Source organism: Chiloscyllium plagiosum, unplaced genomic scaffold, assembly GCF_037043375.1.
Source record: "Chiloscyllium plagiosum isolate Xiang-an unplaced genomic scaffold, Cpla_swu_hap1 HiC_scaffold_9, whole genome shotgun sequence".
Lineage (NCBI taxonomy): Eukaryota > Metazoa > Chordata > Chondrichthyes > Orectolobiformes > Hemiscylliidae > Chiloscyllium > Chiloscyllium plagiosum.
The window spans coordinates 57,733,715-57,749,090 of NW_028270147.1; the positions used below are offsets into that span (position 1 = coordinate 57,733,715).

A 15,376-nucleotide genomic window follows, 5' to 3' on the forward strand; every position below is an offset into this window, starting at 1 on the left:
GTTGGTGGAGCACATGTCCTTTGCAGCAGAAATACTAGAGGAAGTTTAGACAGTCAAGTCCCACCAAAGGGGAAAGAGAGGAGGGGTGTGTAATTGGGGACAGTCCTGAATTCATGCATTCATGGTTCTTGGAGACAGTTGGCCATTTAAACAATCAGATGCCTTTACTCAAGTCGGACTTGAGAATTCCTGTTGTCTGCTTTATGTTTTAATCTTTATTTTTAAACTTTGACCACAGTGGCCAGCCCACCTTAAGAATTGGCTGTCTCCTCCATTCTTCTCATGTCCCTGCCCAAATCCCAATCCAGCCTGCCAATCCCCACTCCCCAAATCTGAACACACCCAAACTCAAACACACACTACCATTCAATAAGATCATAATAGTTCTGTTTTCCTTTGATGTTCTGCATTACCATTTACCTCCAGTAACCTTTTAATTCCCTTGCTTAACCAGAATCTATGTACCATTGCCTTAAAAATATTCAGCAACCCTGCCTCTACCGCCTACTGAGGGAGAGAATTCCACAAATTCACACGACCCAAAATAAATGCCTAATCTCGGTCCTAAAATGGCCACTCCTATTTTTTAAAACAGTGTCCCTAGTTCTGAACCCAATCCACAAGGGAGGTAGCCTTTCCAGGTCCACCTTGTCAGTCCATTCAGGAACTTAAATACTTCAATCAAGTCAACCCTCACCCTTCCAGTGGAAAGTCTGTCCTGTCTTACCTTATAAAACAACACACTCATTTGAGGCATCAATCTAGTTAATCTCCTGTGAAACACCATCAAAGCATTTACACCTTTCCATTTGACGTAAGGAGGATAAAACAGCTCACATTCCCTGACAAAATAGCAATTAAATTTCGAATGACCCACAATCTCCCAATAACATTTAACCCTGAGATCTTACAATGATTTAGTTCCACATTAGCAAAATAAGACACCGCATTACACGGTAAAGTACTGTAACCAATTTAGCAGGGTCATTTGAGTTCTTTCCCTGTGTGGCTAAAAGCTGAGTGCTATTTTGGGAATCTTAAAAAAAATCCTGCACGCCATATGTTCTATCCTGCAGGTGGAGTCTGCATGTTACAGTGAAGCTCTTATTATGATATTTCATAGTGCAAAGACCCCAGAGATTGTAATACACGCAGATCATCAGAATAATATGAATAACAAGACACTTTTTGAAGAGCTGGCAAATGGCACACAGTTCCATCATTTTTCATCCTGCATTTTTATGACATTTCTATTATTGTTACTGATGTACCCTTTTCCACTTTCATACAACTTTATGAATTATTTTGGCAGTCTTATGGTAGCACCCCTGCTCCTGAGCTAAAAACTCTTACTTCAAGTCTCATTCCAGGAATTCATGGCCTAGGCAGGTGCTTTCATCATGTGGCCTAACTGGCTAAGTATCAACTTTGAAATTCTTCCTACATACATTAATGGCATGCAGTACTGTGGAAGAGATCCATGACCAACTACATGCAAGGAATGAAATTGGTGACCATAGGCTACGTCACCCACCTCCGCCTTAAAACATGTCAGTAAAACAGACATTACCACAGCAAATAAAAACTGTAAGTACTGCGGATGCTGTAAATCAGAAACAAAAACAGAAATTGCTGAAAAAGCTCTGCACATCTGGCAGCATCTGTGAAGAGAAATCAGAGTTAGCATTTTGGGTCCAATGACTCTTCCTCAGTTTTGAGGAAGGGTCACTTGACCCAAAACATTAACTCTGATTTCTCTCCAGAGTTACTACCAGACTGGCTGAGCTTTTCCAGCAACTCCTGTTTTTGTGATTACGGCAACTTAAACTCCTTGCGAGTGCCGTATGGCTTGATGGATGACATGGATCAGATTGGCACCAACATCTCTAGCCTTGATCCCCAGTTTGGGTTGGATAGATTTGGGATCCGTCTCTTTGTTCTAATCATGGTTAAAATTTTGCCGCTTTGAGTTAGTTCTGCCATCAGCCAGAGAACAGAAAAAGTGTATCTTTGTTTCTTGTTTGCTACCATCTTGTGTACTGGCTTAGTTATTCTAATTGTGCTCTACAAGAAAAGGTTTCTGCCTGCAGCATTTACTACAAAAATCTTAACTATTTTTAAAAAATAAATAACAATATCTAAAATCATTTTTCAAGCTGCCAATTCTAGTTAGTTCAGTTTTCTTAATAAATGACGATCCTGATTTACCTTCTGTTACAAATAGAAATGCAGTGGATCAAGTTGTTGTATATATAATTGCAGGCAAATACTATGATCCATTATAGTATAGTTAGGCAATGCTGACTCTGAAATATAATTTCCAGAATATAAATGCAATGTAAGAATGCAAACTGCAAGCAGCAAAGGGCAAAAAACCCAATTAGCTAATATAAATTTGTGTGGAGTCCTAAGCTCCATGTAATGACAACTGAAATGCTGTGTGGTCTGAAGCATCTCAATTTGAATTCCAGACTGCATACAGAATTTAAGTCGAAACAATTGATAGTGCTTTCTCTTTTAGGATTACAATAAGCTTTATTTTTTTCTTTGAAGTTTCATATATTGTTTGGAATTTGTTTGGGGATTATATTTAAAGCCTTTTGAAATTGTTTGCCTAACTTCCATTAGCAAAACCAAACAGGCAAATTCTGACTATTTGCTTGCACCAAACTACCATATTCATCAAAATAATTACCCATTTGGATTCCCAGTCTTGATCGCTGATAAATCTCATTGCAAGAAAAGGTTGGATGCAGGAATGCAGTCACAAAATGTTTGTGGCAACAGAAACTGAAAACTTCAGGAAATAAGGAACAAAGTATAAATTTTCATCGTGTCAAATGTATGAAGCTTCAAAATCAATAATGCGATTTGCAGCTTATCGTTACTGTCATAAATGTTGGTTTTCTTCATTTGTAACTAAGGACTGGAATGTACAGAATGAATATTATACTCTAAGGGGATTGAGCTTACAGGCCGTGATGTCTTCCCTGAAGGTTTCTTTTCCTCCGCTGGCCTTGCAGTGTTATACGAACGGCAGGGGAGATGTCAGGTGGACGGCAACCTTTTGTCAATTGAGGTGCTTGTGGTCATTAATTAGCACTTTTCAAATCTGCCACAACATGACTGGCAGGATGATGAGGTGAACAATAGAGTTAGAACCCTGGCATTTAGTAGTGCTGAACCCACATATCAGAAAGGGAGTGTACCTCCTTATTGGGCCCTCTTTAGATCAAAAATGATCCTCTTCCCAAGCCTGACATCTCCATGTTTGCTATTTTCCATGTTCAATCCAACCAGCTTGCCTAATCCCCCTCATTCTCCTTACTGGCCTGTGCCCCTGCAATACCTTCCCCATATTTACCTTGTATCTGGCTCTTATAACAAAATGTGTGCTGAATGTATCCATTTCAGGGTTTTTTTTGTTTGAAATTAACATTTCAGTAGAAAATGGGCTAAATACAATTGATGCACCTTGAAGTCTAGTGCACTTAAAAGGTTGGTGCTAAGTTACTTTAACAGGTTAAACAGCAAGGAAGGTAAAGTAATTAAAATGCTGAGCTTCAGTGTATTAGAACACCAAAACCAATGATAGTTAAGAATATTGTCAACATTTGCTCATAGAATTATAGTAGAAGATGGACCTATCAAAGCTCTAAAAGCTTGTAGTAATGATCATTTAGGAAGATTTTGTTTTTGTAGTTAATGCTGAATTCATTAAAAGCATAATTAACAATTAACAATAAAATATGTTATCTCTGAGCAGGTTGTAAAATCAGACCTGTATCAGGAGAAAATAAGTGGGAGCAAAACCGCTGGTAAGTGCTAAGTGAGCTGCTTTGGGTGGATGTACAAAATCCCATGACAGTATTTCAAATTAACAGTTAGCTCTAGCTCCATTCCAGAATTTGGGCCTCTAATCCAGGCAAAAAAAAAAATTCTGTGCTGGAATACTGCTGCATTGGAGCTGTTGTTTCCTTTGTATTCACTCATAGGATATGGGCATCGCTGGCTGGCCAGCATTGTATTGCCAATCCCTCGTTGCCCGTCAGAAGATGGTGATGAGCCACCTTCTTGAACCACTGCAGTCCGTGTACTATAGGTTGCCTGACAATGCCATTAGGGAGAGAAGTCCAGGCTTTTGAGCCAATGGCAATGAAGGAATGGAATGGTGATATATTTCTAAGTCAGGATGGTGAGTGTCTTGGAAGGGAATGTACAGGTGGTGATGTTCCCATATATCTGCTTCCCTAGTCCTTCTAAAAAGAAGTGGTTGTGGATTTGGAAAGTGTTGTATAAGAATCATTAGTGAATTCTGCAGTACCTCTTGTAAATGGAACACACTGCTGCAACCAAGCTTCGGTGCTGGAGAGAGTGGTTGTTTGTGGATGTAGTGTCAATTAAGCGGGCTGCTTTATCCTGGATGGTGTCAAGCTTCTTGAATGTTGTTGGAACTGCAGTCATCCAGGCAAGTAGGGAATATTTCATCACACTCCTGACTTGTGCCTTGTAGATGGTGAACAGGCTTTGGGGAGTCAGAAAGTAAGTTACTCACCACAGTATTCCTAGCCTCTGATCTGCTATTGTAACATCTATGCTTATTTGACGAGTCCAGTTGAGTTTCTGGTCAATGGTAACCATGGGGAGTCAGTGATGGTAACACCATTAAATAATCAAAGGGTTGGAGGTTAGATTGTCTTTTTTTGGAGATGGTCATTGCCAGGCATTTGTTTGGCACAAATGTCACTTTCCACTTGTTGGCCCAAGTCTGGATATTGTCCAGATCTTGTTGCATTTGAATATGGACTTCTGTAGTATCTGAGGAGTCACAAATAATGCTGAACACTGTGCAATCATTGGCGAACATCTCCACTTCTGATGGCGGGAAAGTCATTAATGAAGCAGCTAAAAAGGTTAGGCCAAGAACACTACGCTGAGGAGCTCCTCCAGAGATGTCTTGGAGCTGAGATGACTGATCACCAATAACCACAACCATCTTCCTATGTGACAGGTATAACTCCAACCAATATAGAGTTTGCCCTCTGATTCCTATTTTTGCCAGGAGTCCTTGATGCCACACTCAGTCACATATAGCATTGAATTCAAAGACTGTCATACTCAACTCACCTTATTTCCAGGTAACTTCTGTTGTGGGCAAAGTCTTAGAGAGAATTGTAAGGGATAGGATTTATGAACATCTGGATAGGAATAATGTGATCAAGGATAGTCAGCATGGTTTTGTGAAGGGCAGGTCGTGCCTCACAAACCTTATTGAATTCTTTGAGAAAGTGACTAAGGAGGTGGACGAGGGGAAAGCGGTAGATGTGGTGTATATGGATTTTAGTAAGGCATTTGATAAGGTTCCCCATGGTAGACTACTGCAAAAAATACGGAGGTATGGCATTGAGGGTGAGTTGGAGGTTTGGATTAGGAATTGGCTGGCTGGAAGAAGACAGAGGGTAGCAGTTGATGGCAAAGGTTCATCTTGGAGTGCCGTCACTAGCGGTGTTCCGCAAGGATCTGTTTTGGGACCATTGCTGTTTGTCATTTTTATAAATGACCTGGAGGAGGGGTTAGAAGGTTGGGTGAGCAAGTTTGCGGATGATACGAAAGTCGGAGGAGTTGTAGACAATGAGGAAGGATGTGGCAGGTTACAGCGGGAAATAGATAAGCTGCAGAGCTGGGCAGAAAGGCGGCAAATGGAGTTCAATGTAGCTAAGTGTGAGGTGATTCACTTTGGTAAGAGTAACAAAAAGATGGGGTACTGGGTTAATGGTCGGATACTTGATAGTGTGGATGAGCAGAGGGATCTTGGTGTCCATGTACACAGATCTTTGAAAGTTGCCACCCAGGTAAATAGTGCGGTGAAGAAGGCATATGGCGTACTGGCTTTTATTGGTAGAGGAATTGAGTTCCGGAGTCCTGAGGTCATGTTGCAGTTGTATAAGACTCTGGTGCGGCCACATCTGGAGTATTGTGTGCAGTTTTGGTTGCCATACTATAGGAAGGATGTGGAGGCACTGGAACGGGTGCAGAGGAGGTTTACCAGGATGTAGCCTGGTATGGTAGGAAGATCGTATGAGGAAAGGCTGAGGCACTTGGGGTTGTTTTCATTGGAGAAAAGAAGGTTTAGGGGTGACTTGATAGAGGTGTACAAGATGATTAGGGGTTTAGATAGGGTTGACAGTGAGAATCTTTTTCCATGTATGGAGTCAGCTATTACAAGGGGGCATAGCTTTAAATTAAGGGGGGGTAGGTATAGGACAGATGTTAGGGGTAGGTTCTTTACTCAGCGAGTCGTGAGTTCATGGAATGCCCTGCCAGTAGCAGTGGTGGACTCTCCCTCATTATGGGCATTTAAGGGGGCATTGGATAGGCATATGGAGGATAGTGGGCTAGTGTAGGTTAGGTGGGCTTGGATCGGCGCAACATCGAGGGCCGAAGGGCCTGTACTGTGCTGTATTCTTCTACGTTCTATGTTCTATGTAATAAAGACCCTCTCAGTTTCTTCAGGTAAGTTTAGTGGATCCCATGGCACTATTTGAAGAGGGTCTCTTTTTCAGTATTAAAAAAAAATGAAAATCTTTTCCTGGGAGGAGCTAACCAGTCTAAGATGTTATTCCATGTTAAGTTTCACATGATTAAACCATAAAGTGTAATTACTCTTCAGTCTAACCAGAGATTCCCAAGAGACTGTCATGCAACTCTAATGTAATATAAATAGTTACTAAAAGCATTTAATAAATATATTCTGTTCAACACAAAAAGGACTCACTTCTGACAAAGACTTCCTATATTCAAAAGGTTCCAGTCAGAATGTTGAGGGTATCACTAAAAAATCACCATTTTAAAAGTCCACAGAGCTATTTCGCGAAAGCAGCAGTCAGTAAGTAAGAAGACTGTAGAATTGTACCACAAATCCTACTGCAGAAACTAAAACAATTGGAAATACTGAAATATACTGAAAAAAAAGTGTAAGCCAAGGACAGTCTCACCAAAGCCAGAAGGGGAAATACCCAAACCATGAACCCAGGGTAAATCAGTCAATACTGGACACACAAAATAAGTTAAGTACCTGAGAAAAAGGGTGAAAAATTTTATATTGAAGAAAAATTTGAGACTGAGAAGCTAAAAGCAGGCTTGAATTGCTAAACCCAGGAAACAAACATCATAATAATTATTTTAAATGGTCAGGAAAAGTTACAAAAGCATTGGAGAAAAGGTTATAATTAAGAACATCATTAAATCAGCAGAATGATGACTGATTAATGTGAAATTGTGAAGACAGAACAAGAAGAGGTTATTAAACATTACTATGTGGAAGTAAAAATGACTTTTTGTGGTGGAAGATAAAATCTAAAACAGCACAGGTGAATGATCAGAACAGAAAGTAAACCTCATTCAAGAGGATCATCAGACTTTGTCATCTTTCTAAGGTATGAAAACATTGGTGCATCACATGATAGATCATCACAAAGTCTTTAAACATTTTGATGTGAGAAATTACTTTTCCAGATAATGGAGTTGACAAACACATAAATAGAAAGGTTGTCTATTACACCAATGTAACTTTTATGACATTTCCAGAGAATGTGTAAAGGTCAAAGATAATCTTTGACCCACAGAATTTTTCATTTTTACTTTTACAAAGTAACTGACAGTATGCATCTTTGGGGAAAAAAACCTGATTATCAAGGTTTACAATCATTAAAACGACACAATCTGATATGATGACATACCACCTTTGGAAGAGGAAATGTAGCCATTCCTTGGGGGTAACAATCAAGTCATCTAAACCCGACATAGCAGTGATCATATGGGTTAACAGACACCCGAGTTGTTTCAAATCTGACACCAGGGAGAGTACTATCTGAAATCAACCTTGGTTTGAAAAGAATTAAACTCAAATCTTCTGACAAAGAACTGCATGCACAGACAGAACATCACTCCAAACCAAAGCAATGCTGAAAGTAGTTTTAAACACAGAGGCTAATACTGTGTGAAATTGGTGTATGTCACCAGAACACGACACATCTCACATATCAGCAGAAATGCATGCTTTGCTCTTAAAATTCTGTATATGTTAAAGGACTTCAGCCGGCTTAGAAGCCAAATGCCAGTGTTCAATCTAAATCTGCTGAACAAGAGGAAGGTCTCACAGGTCTTTGAATAATTTTTGCTGAACCCAAGAGAAGAAAAAACAAGGTTAATCATGTGTTGGTGTCTGACAACTCTTCACAACTAAAGGATCAAAAGATACTATTGATTTCAAAGGTTTGGAGAGGTTTTTCAATTGTCTTCCAACCATAAATGAAACTTTAAAATCTAAGCATTGGACATCTTTGATACTGCAAGTGACAGGAGTTAGTAGACTCCAGAACAAGTCAATTCAGCTACTTACAAAAAGCAGTACCAAAGCAGCACAGTCAGCCTCACTAACTGATAAAATAGTGATGTTATCAAAATAATATATAGGAAAAAAAGATCACTTTCAAGTCTGCTTATTGCAACATCAAAACTTATTTTAGAAATACAGCTATCTTCTCTGATATAACTTGAGGAAACCAAAAATTCTCCAAGGAAGATAGTTGTTCAACAGTAACATTGATGCCAGAACTCATCCTCTGTGAAGGACATTCAAGAAAATTTATGGGTGGCAAGGTGGCCCCCATAAACAGTGGTTAGCACTACTGCCTCACAGCGCCAGAGACCCGGGTTCAATTCCTACCTCAGTCTGTGTGGAGTTTGCACACTCTCCCCGTGTCTGCGTGGGTTTCCTCCGGATGCTCTGGTTTCCTCCCACAGCCCAAAAACGTGCAGGTTAGGTAAATTGGCCATGCTAAATTGCCCGTAGCATTAGGTGTAGGGGAATGGGTGTGGGTGGGTTGCTCTTCGGAGGGTCGGTGTGGACTTGTTGGGCCGAAGGGCATGTTTCCACACTGTAAAGTAATCAAATCAAAGATCCATTTAGTTTCAGCATAGTAATGGCTGAGCATGAATGCTTTGACATCCAATCCAGTAAATTTGTCAGCCATTTATAATGTCAGAGGTTTAGTGTGAGATAGGGAGTTTTAATCCTATTTACTAAATCTTTTTATTCATTTAAAACTAATATAAAGAATCTAATAATTAGAAAAATCTTAGAGAGAGAGGGGGGTTGGGGGAGAGGGTGTGGAGAAATATTGTATAGGAAATCAGCACCTGATAGGGTAGCTGACTTCACAAGATAAACTCTACCCATCAAGATATAAAGAACTGTTTCTGGAGGAGCTAACCAGTTGTTCTAAGACAACTCGCTAAGATGTACAAAGTTAAAAATCACACAACACCAGGTTATAGTCCAACAGGTTTAATTGGAAGCACACTAGCTTTCGGAGCGACACTCCTTCGTCAGGTGATGAAGGAGCGTCGCTCCGAAAGCTAGTGCTTCCAATTAAACCAGTTGGACTATAACCTGGTGTTGTGTGATTTTTAACTTTGTACACCCCAGTCCAACACCGGCATCTCCGAATCATGACTCTAAGATGTAAGTTCCATAAAACTGAAAAGTAATGCATACTTACTCTTAAATCTAATCTGAGAAGTAATATAAATGGTTATTAGGTATCATGTAATAGACATATTGTGTTCAGCAAGCCTAGGCCTCACTTCTGCTGAAGGCTTCATATAGACCTCCTCCAAGGAAGCATGTCATCAGCACTTGGTATCACTAACTTAGATTAACACCAGTAGTAAGGCTGGTGCCTGTGAGTCTAACCAAGAAATCTCAGCTGGTTCTGGTAGATATGACCACAATATTTACTATCTTTGATAATAGTTGTTCGTGAACCACAGTTTCAAAACATAATTATTTGGTCATTCAAGTCCTGCTGTAATGGGCCCATATGTAAACATATCTTGGTTTTGCTTTTGCCTACTAGCCCAGCAGTCACAGTACTTTACAAATAACTAATTGTTTGTGCAATTTCTGAAGTTATGAAATGTTATATCAATGGAAGTTTCTGTTTTTATAGGAATTGGAAGAAAAGTTTTGCAAGATAACTAAATTAAAACAGCAATGTAAACTGCTGTAGGCTTTAAAATTATTTTATGAATGGCATTGTGTGCCTTGAATTTGTATACTATGCAACATTGGCAATGTGTGTAAGTTTATAATTTTTTTGATATAAATGCAATGATGTTTGTTGTGTATGTGTGAAGTATACACACGCTGAGTGTGAAATGTTAAAGAGAGTGGCCTGCAGACCTCTGCAGATCCAAAATCTATCAGTCCAACATTAGAAAATATTTCAGTATTTCATACCTTGTCTGTGAATTCTGTGCCAACATGTTGACTGTTTTCTGTTCTAGACCCTCCTGCAATAATGGAAATTAAGAGCCCTGGAATGGTACTGGGTAAAGGAGGATTGTTGCGATGTGAAGCTTTAGCAGTTCCTGCAGCAGCCTTTGAATGGTACAAAGGAGACAAAAAGTAAGTCCACATTCTGACCAAAAGCATATTTTTTGCTTTATCTTTGCTTGGCTCAGATCCTCATGCCATATGTTCAAACAATGGCTGTGATTGATAGCTATAGTGTTAAAACATTAGCTTGATTTGTTACAGAAGTGGCTAAATATAATACACAACAGTAAGAATTTAGCTGTTATTGAACACAAAATATCATATCTCTAAATAAAAAAGACCACTTACATTCATAGTACAGCTAATGTAGGAACATAAATCAGGCACATGGCAGTTGTAAAGAAAGATTTGAGCTTCGAGGAGATTGCAAAATCAGCTTTCATAATCCAGGTAAGGACAAGTGAGGAATGTGGCTGGATTCAGGGAATGGAGGGGTTGAGAAAAGGGGGTGGAAATCAAACCATTAAATATCCTATCTCCTTTTGCAAAGGTAGCTACTGGGTGTGATAGGGCAAGACTTATAATCAACTGTGAGGGAAAGGTCAGGTGTGGGCAGAGCCTGACAGTACACATATTGGATGGTGTGTTGGTCTTCCAAAGCATTTCTGATAGAATTTTAGATTTGTTTTAATTAACCCATTCAAGAATATTAAGACTCACCTCTGGAGCAGTTGGGACTTGAACCTGGGCCTTAAAGGTAGCACCTCCATTGGTGCAATGGTCTCTCTGACAGAATGTGTAAAGGGAGTAGCTTACATGCCTCCAATTAAATTGTTGTTAAGCTCATTGATGAGTTTGTTAATAGACTTGAAAGGGATCGAAAATTTGATTATCTGTTAATAACTGAAAACTGTATGGAACAAGTAGTACACGGCCAACAGGATCACAATGGGGATCCATTACTAACTGTGGCTGCTGCTGAAGCATCTTGTATAAAAAGCAATAGTCAATTTGAAGTGCTGATGTAGTAACACAAAGTGACCATAGTTTGAGTAGAATAGCTTGAATTCATGAAGAGTGAGCACTTGAACCATGAGATTGCTGGCTCCCTGCTCTCCTGCCTGCTTCATTCTTCTAGTCATCGGTAGCCCCAGTATTACCTGACTTTGGCCTTTAAATATTACCTTCAAGGCTAGTTCTTACCTCCTATATGCTTAATTAGGTACTGAACTTGCCTGTGGACATTAGGGACTTTTCCTTTAAAACAATCAGATCACATCATGTTAGATCACTGATGTTGACCGAGTGGGACCCAGAAATGATTCAGCCATTAGATGCCTGAACCCAAAATGAAAATCCAGCTCATAGCCAGTCCATAAATTTAAAATACTGATGCATTGCAAAATCCAGCATAAAAGTTCAACTGAGACAGCGGAATACTGCAAAGATGATAAATTTGAAGTTCTTCTAAAAATGCATTAATTGTCAAATATTTCCACAGGCAAGGTATTAGAACCAGTTAGCCAGTAGTAGCTTGAGATGGAAAAGAAAGAGCAGAATGAAGGGGAACAACTGTGTATTTTTATCATTAATTTTTCAACTTTTGAGATATTCTCTTTTTCCATGTAATGAAACTCAATGTCGGTCTGAGGAACAGCACTTCATTTTTCAATTTGACACTTTACAGACTTGTGGACTTAACATTGAATTCAATAATTTTAAGCCTTCAGTTCAACTCCACCCACAGTTCAATTTATAAATAAATCATTTTAAAGCAGTGGGGGAGGGGGTAAACTAATCCATAAAAACAGATTTGCTGAAAAACAACAACAGAGTACAATGGATGGAAATCAAAATCGTATGAAATTGAAACATCATTCACATTTCTAATAACTGTTATGGAGAAAATTCAGGTCTCAGGAAAGTAAGTAGTATATGATTTCAAAATAGTCTTTCCTGGAATTTTAAAGCCGCTCATTTTACTTAGCTCACATAACATTCATTCAACAAAAGATCAGATAATGTTCTTAGTGTTCCCGAGAGGTATATTCTGGGTGCTCACAGGAGTTAAATTAATTTAGTTGTGTACTTTGGCTCCATCTCATATACTCTGCTCACTACCAGCCCCCAGCCCCACCCCACAGTGAAAATTAATTTTGTTTTCAGTGAGAATGTGCTTTTAGTTCAGTAGTACACAGCTTCTGCTTTAGTGCAGGAGGGAAAGCTGTGATTGCTTTGTTTGGTGATAGTTATAGCTTTTTAATCACTGTACTTGTTTCTGTCAATCCATCAGGTTGGCCTCTGGAAGGCAGGGGATTCAAATCAAGAACTTCAGTACCAGATCAATTCTCACCGTTACCAACATTACAGAGGATCACTATGGCAACTACACGTGCGTGGCTGCTAATAAGCTTGGGACAAGTAGTGCTAGTCATTTTCTACACAGTAAGTCATAAGAGAGATTCCTACGTGTATTAATTCAAAATGAAATGGGCTTTAAAGAGCTAGATTTATGAACTTTCCATTTTATTTCATAAATGTCATGGTATTTCAATGTTGGTGTCAAGATCTATCTATGTAAGTCCATTTAAGCATTCTTTCTTTTAGTTAATTTACAATTGAATGATTCACTTGCTCAATTTCTTCTGTACCACATCTCAGTTTTCATAGATATTCCTGATTTGAACTCCAGCGAACTTGAGGCCAGAGAACAATTGCATGCAGACCAATAGATGACCTGGCTTTCAATGATATATACATGGCAGCAGTAGGCATTGTTAAGTACCAGAATTAAACAGAGATTTTGAAGTTGGAAGGTGAGGCAGGAATCTTGTAATCCATTATAGGCACTATTAAAAGTCTTCCTCAGTAATTCCTCTGCAATTTGCTCTGTTGCAAAGATAGATCCTTCTCTTCCTGCTGACTCCAATCTTTACAACCTTCTAAGAAGTATTTTATTGCCTGACTGCCTCCAGCTTTCACAGATCCTTGTTTCAGTTTTAAAAGCCTCACTGCAAGGTTAGCTTTTTGTCAAACCTGACTATCCTACCACCCCAAGAGATTAACCCACTTGCCCAACTTGGCAGTGCTTTCAAGTTCAAATGAATCGAGTTGTCACAGTAGCAATGAGGGTGAATAGCTGCTAGAATGTCAAATTATCTTTCATTCTCCAGACACACCAACTGAAATCTAATATAGACCTGCCAGCTATACAGTACTGTGAGTTTACCCTTTTGAGAGCTAAGTATAATTTGATACTGGCATTTTTAACACCATAACACCAAGGTTCTCCTGTGACTGCAGTCTAAAATAACAAAGGGAGCAGTGTAAATTTTTGTTTAATGGTGTGTCTAGAAATAACGAAACAATAATTGCATACTCTAGTGTAAATATCCTGCCTGGTAATATAAATGCTACAAGTAAGACTTCAGTCTGCATCCTGTATGTTAATGAGGATTGCCTGTCATTCTGAGTAAATTGTACAGTATTTGGATGGAGGATCTACTGCTTCCATCTTTTCTGAACAAATATGAATTAGAATGCTTGGTACTACACCCAGTTTGCTACTCCCTCAAAAATCTTTCATAAAATTGTCAACTATGATTGTACTTTCCCAAAACCATGTTGACTCAATCTGATTGCATTACGATTTTCTAAATTCTACTGTCTCTTCCTTAATAATCAATTCCAGTAATCACCAAATGACATGTTAGATTAATTGACCAAGCCTAACTAATTTTTTCTTATATACAAATATTATATGCAAGCCTGACTGATCCTTTAGTCATCAAAAAGAGTAGGAGTTTTGCAAATATGCAGAGGATAGTACCTCAAATCCCAGCCTCTGGTTTGAAAGTCCAGAACCATAATATAACAGTAGCATATTCTGGGAACTGCATAGTAAAATTCTGTAAGGAACAGGGTTATTTTTGTTAAGACACAAGAGTGTAGCAAATATGGTTAGTCAGCTGCTAGTTTGGACAATTATGTAGAAATATTAGACCAAATCCTCTGACCTAGGGAGAGACATTTGAATCGAAGTTGAAATTGAGTCAAAACCTTTTCCAACATCAGAAGACTTAGGCCAGTTTTTCCTCATAGTTACCTGAACGTGTGTCATTGATCCATGTCACGACAGTGAGCAATTTCCAAAGGATGCATGTCTGCTGTACTTACGTGGGATTGCCAGTTGTACCCTGTCAGACCTCTCTGTGTTTCCTGTGACAGTGGGATCAGTTGGCTTGAACCACACACCACATTTTTCAACTCTGGTACTCCAGCATCTGCAGTCCTCACTTTCTCCACAGAGACATTTTACAAGACTTCACTCAGACTTGCTCAGTGTTTCTCACAACAGGAATAAAATCTACGTAAATCAAAATCAGCTGAGGAGTCAAAGCACTTGAGCACTCACATCAAAGTTCCACCATATTTCAGCAATGTTCAACACTACACCCCTCAATGCTACCCCACCCCAGCAAAATTTATCCCTTCCCAGCAATGTTCACAACCTCTCCTAGTAATATTCAGTCACCTTCGCAAAATGAATCTCCCTCAACCTCTAGCAATATTCAACTCTCCCCCAATAATGTTCATCAATGCCCCATCTTGGCAATAAACAAGCCTTCCTAGAAAGTTCCACCAGTCAGATACCCCAGCAACATTCATCCTAACTCCCAGCGATGTTCACCCCAGGGCCAGCAATTCCAGACATTGTTCAACCCATCTTCTCGTCCCTCAACATTGCTGAACCCTTCCTGCATCTCCTGTCCTGACTCACTTTCTGACTGGAGCCAGGATTTCTGGAAGACTCAGCATTGACAGGGAGTGAGAGGGTGTGGAAATGAGCAATTTATATGGTGGGGGGAATGAATATTATCAGGGGATGAAGGAGGATGTGAACATTGTTGTCAAGAGAGTTTTTGAGTATTTTTAGGGGTGATGAGATATTAGCACCATCGATAAAGAGAATTTGTGAAATGGTGGTGTTGACAGGTCATTTAAAACAATGTAAGTCAATGTAATGAAGACAGA

The 15,376-nt window shown here is 39.3% G+C and overlaps 1 protein-coding gene across 1 annotated transcript in view; it reads left to right on the plus strand.

Annotated features, from left to right (window-relative positions):
* negr1 (neuronal growth regulator 1) overlaps positions 1-15,376 on the plus strand; it is a 553,533-nt gene that overhangs the window by 511,618 nt on the left and 26,539 nt on the right. The window contains exons 5-6 of the mRNA XM_043699331.2: positions 10,351-10,471; positions 12,636-12,787. Coding sequence (XP_043555266.1) covers positions 10,351-10,471; positions 12,636-12,787 — 273 coding nt within the window. The remainder of the gene's footprint in view (positions 1-10,350; positions 10,472-12,635; positions 12,788-15,376) is intronic.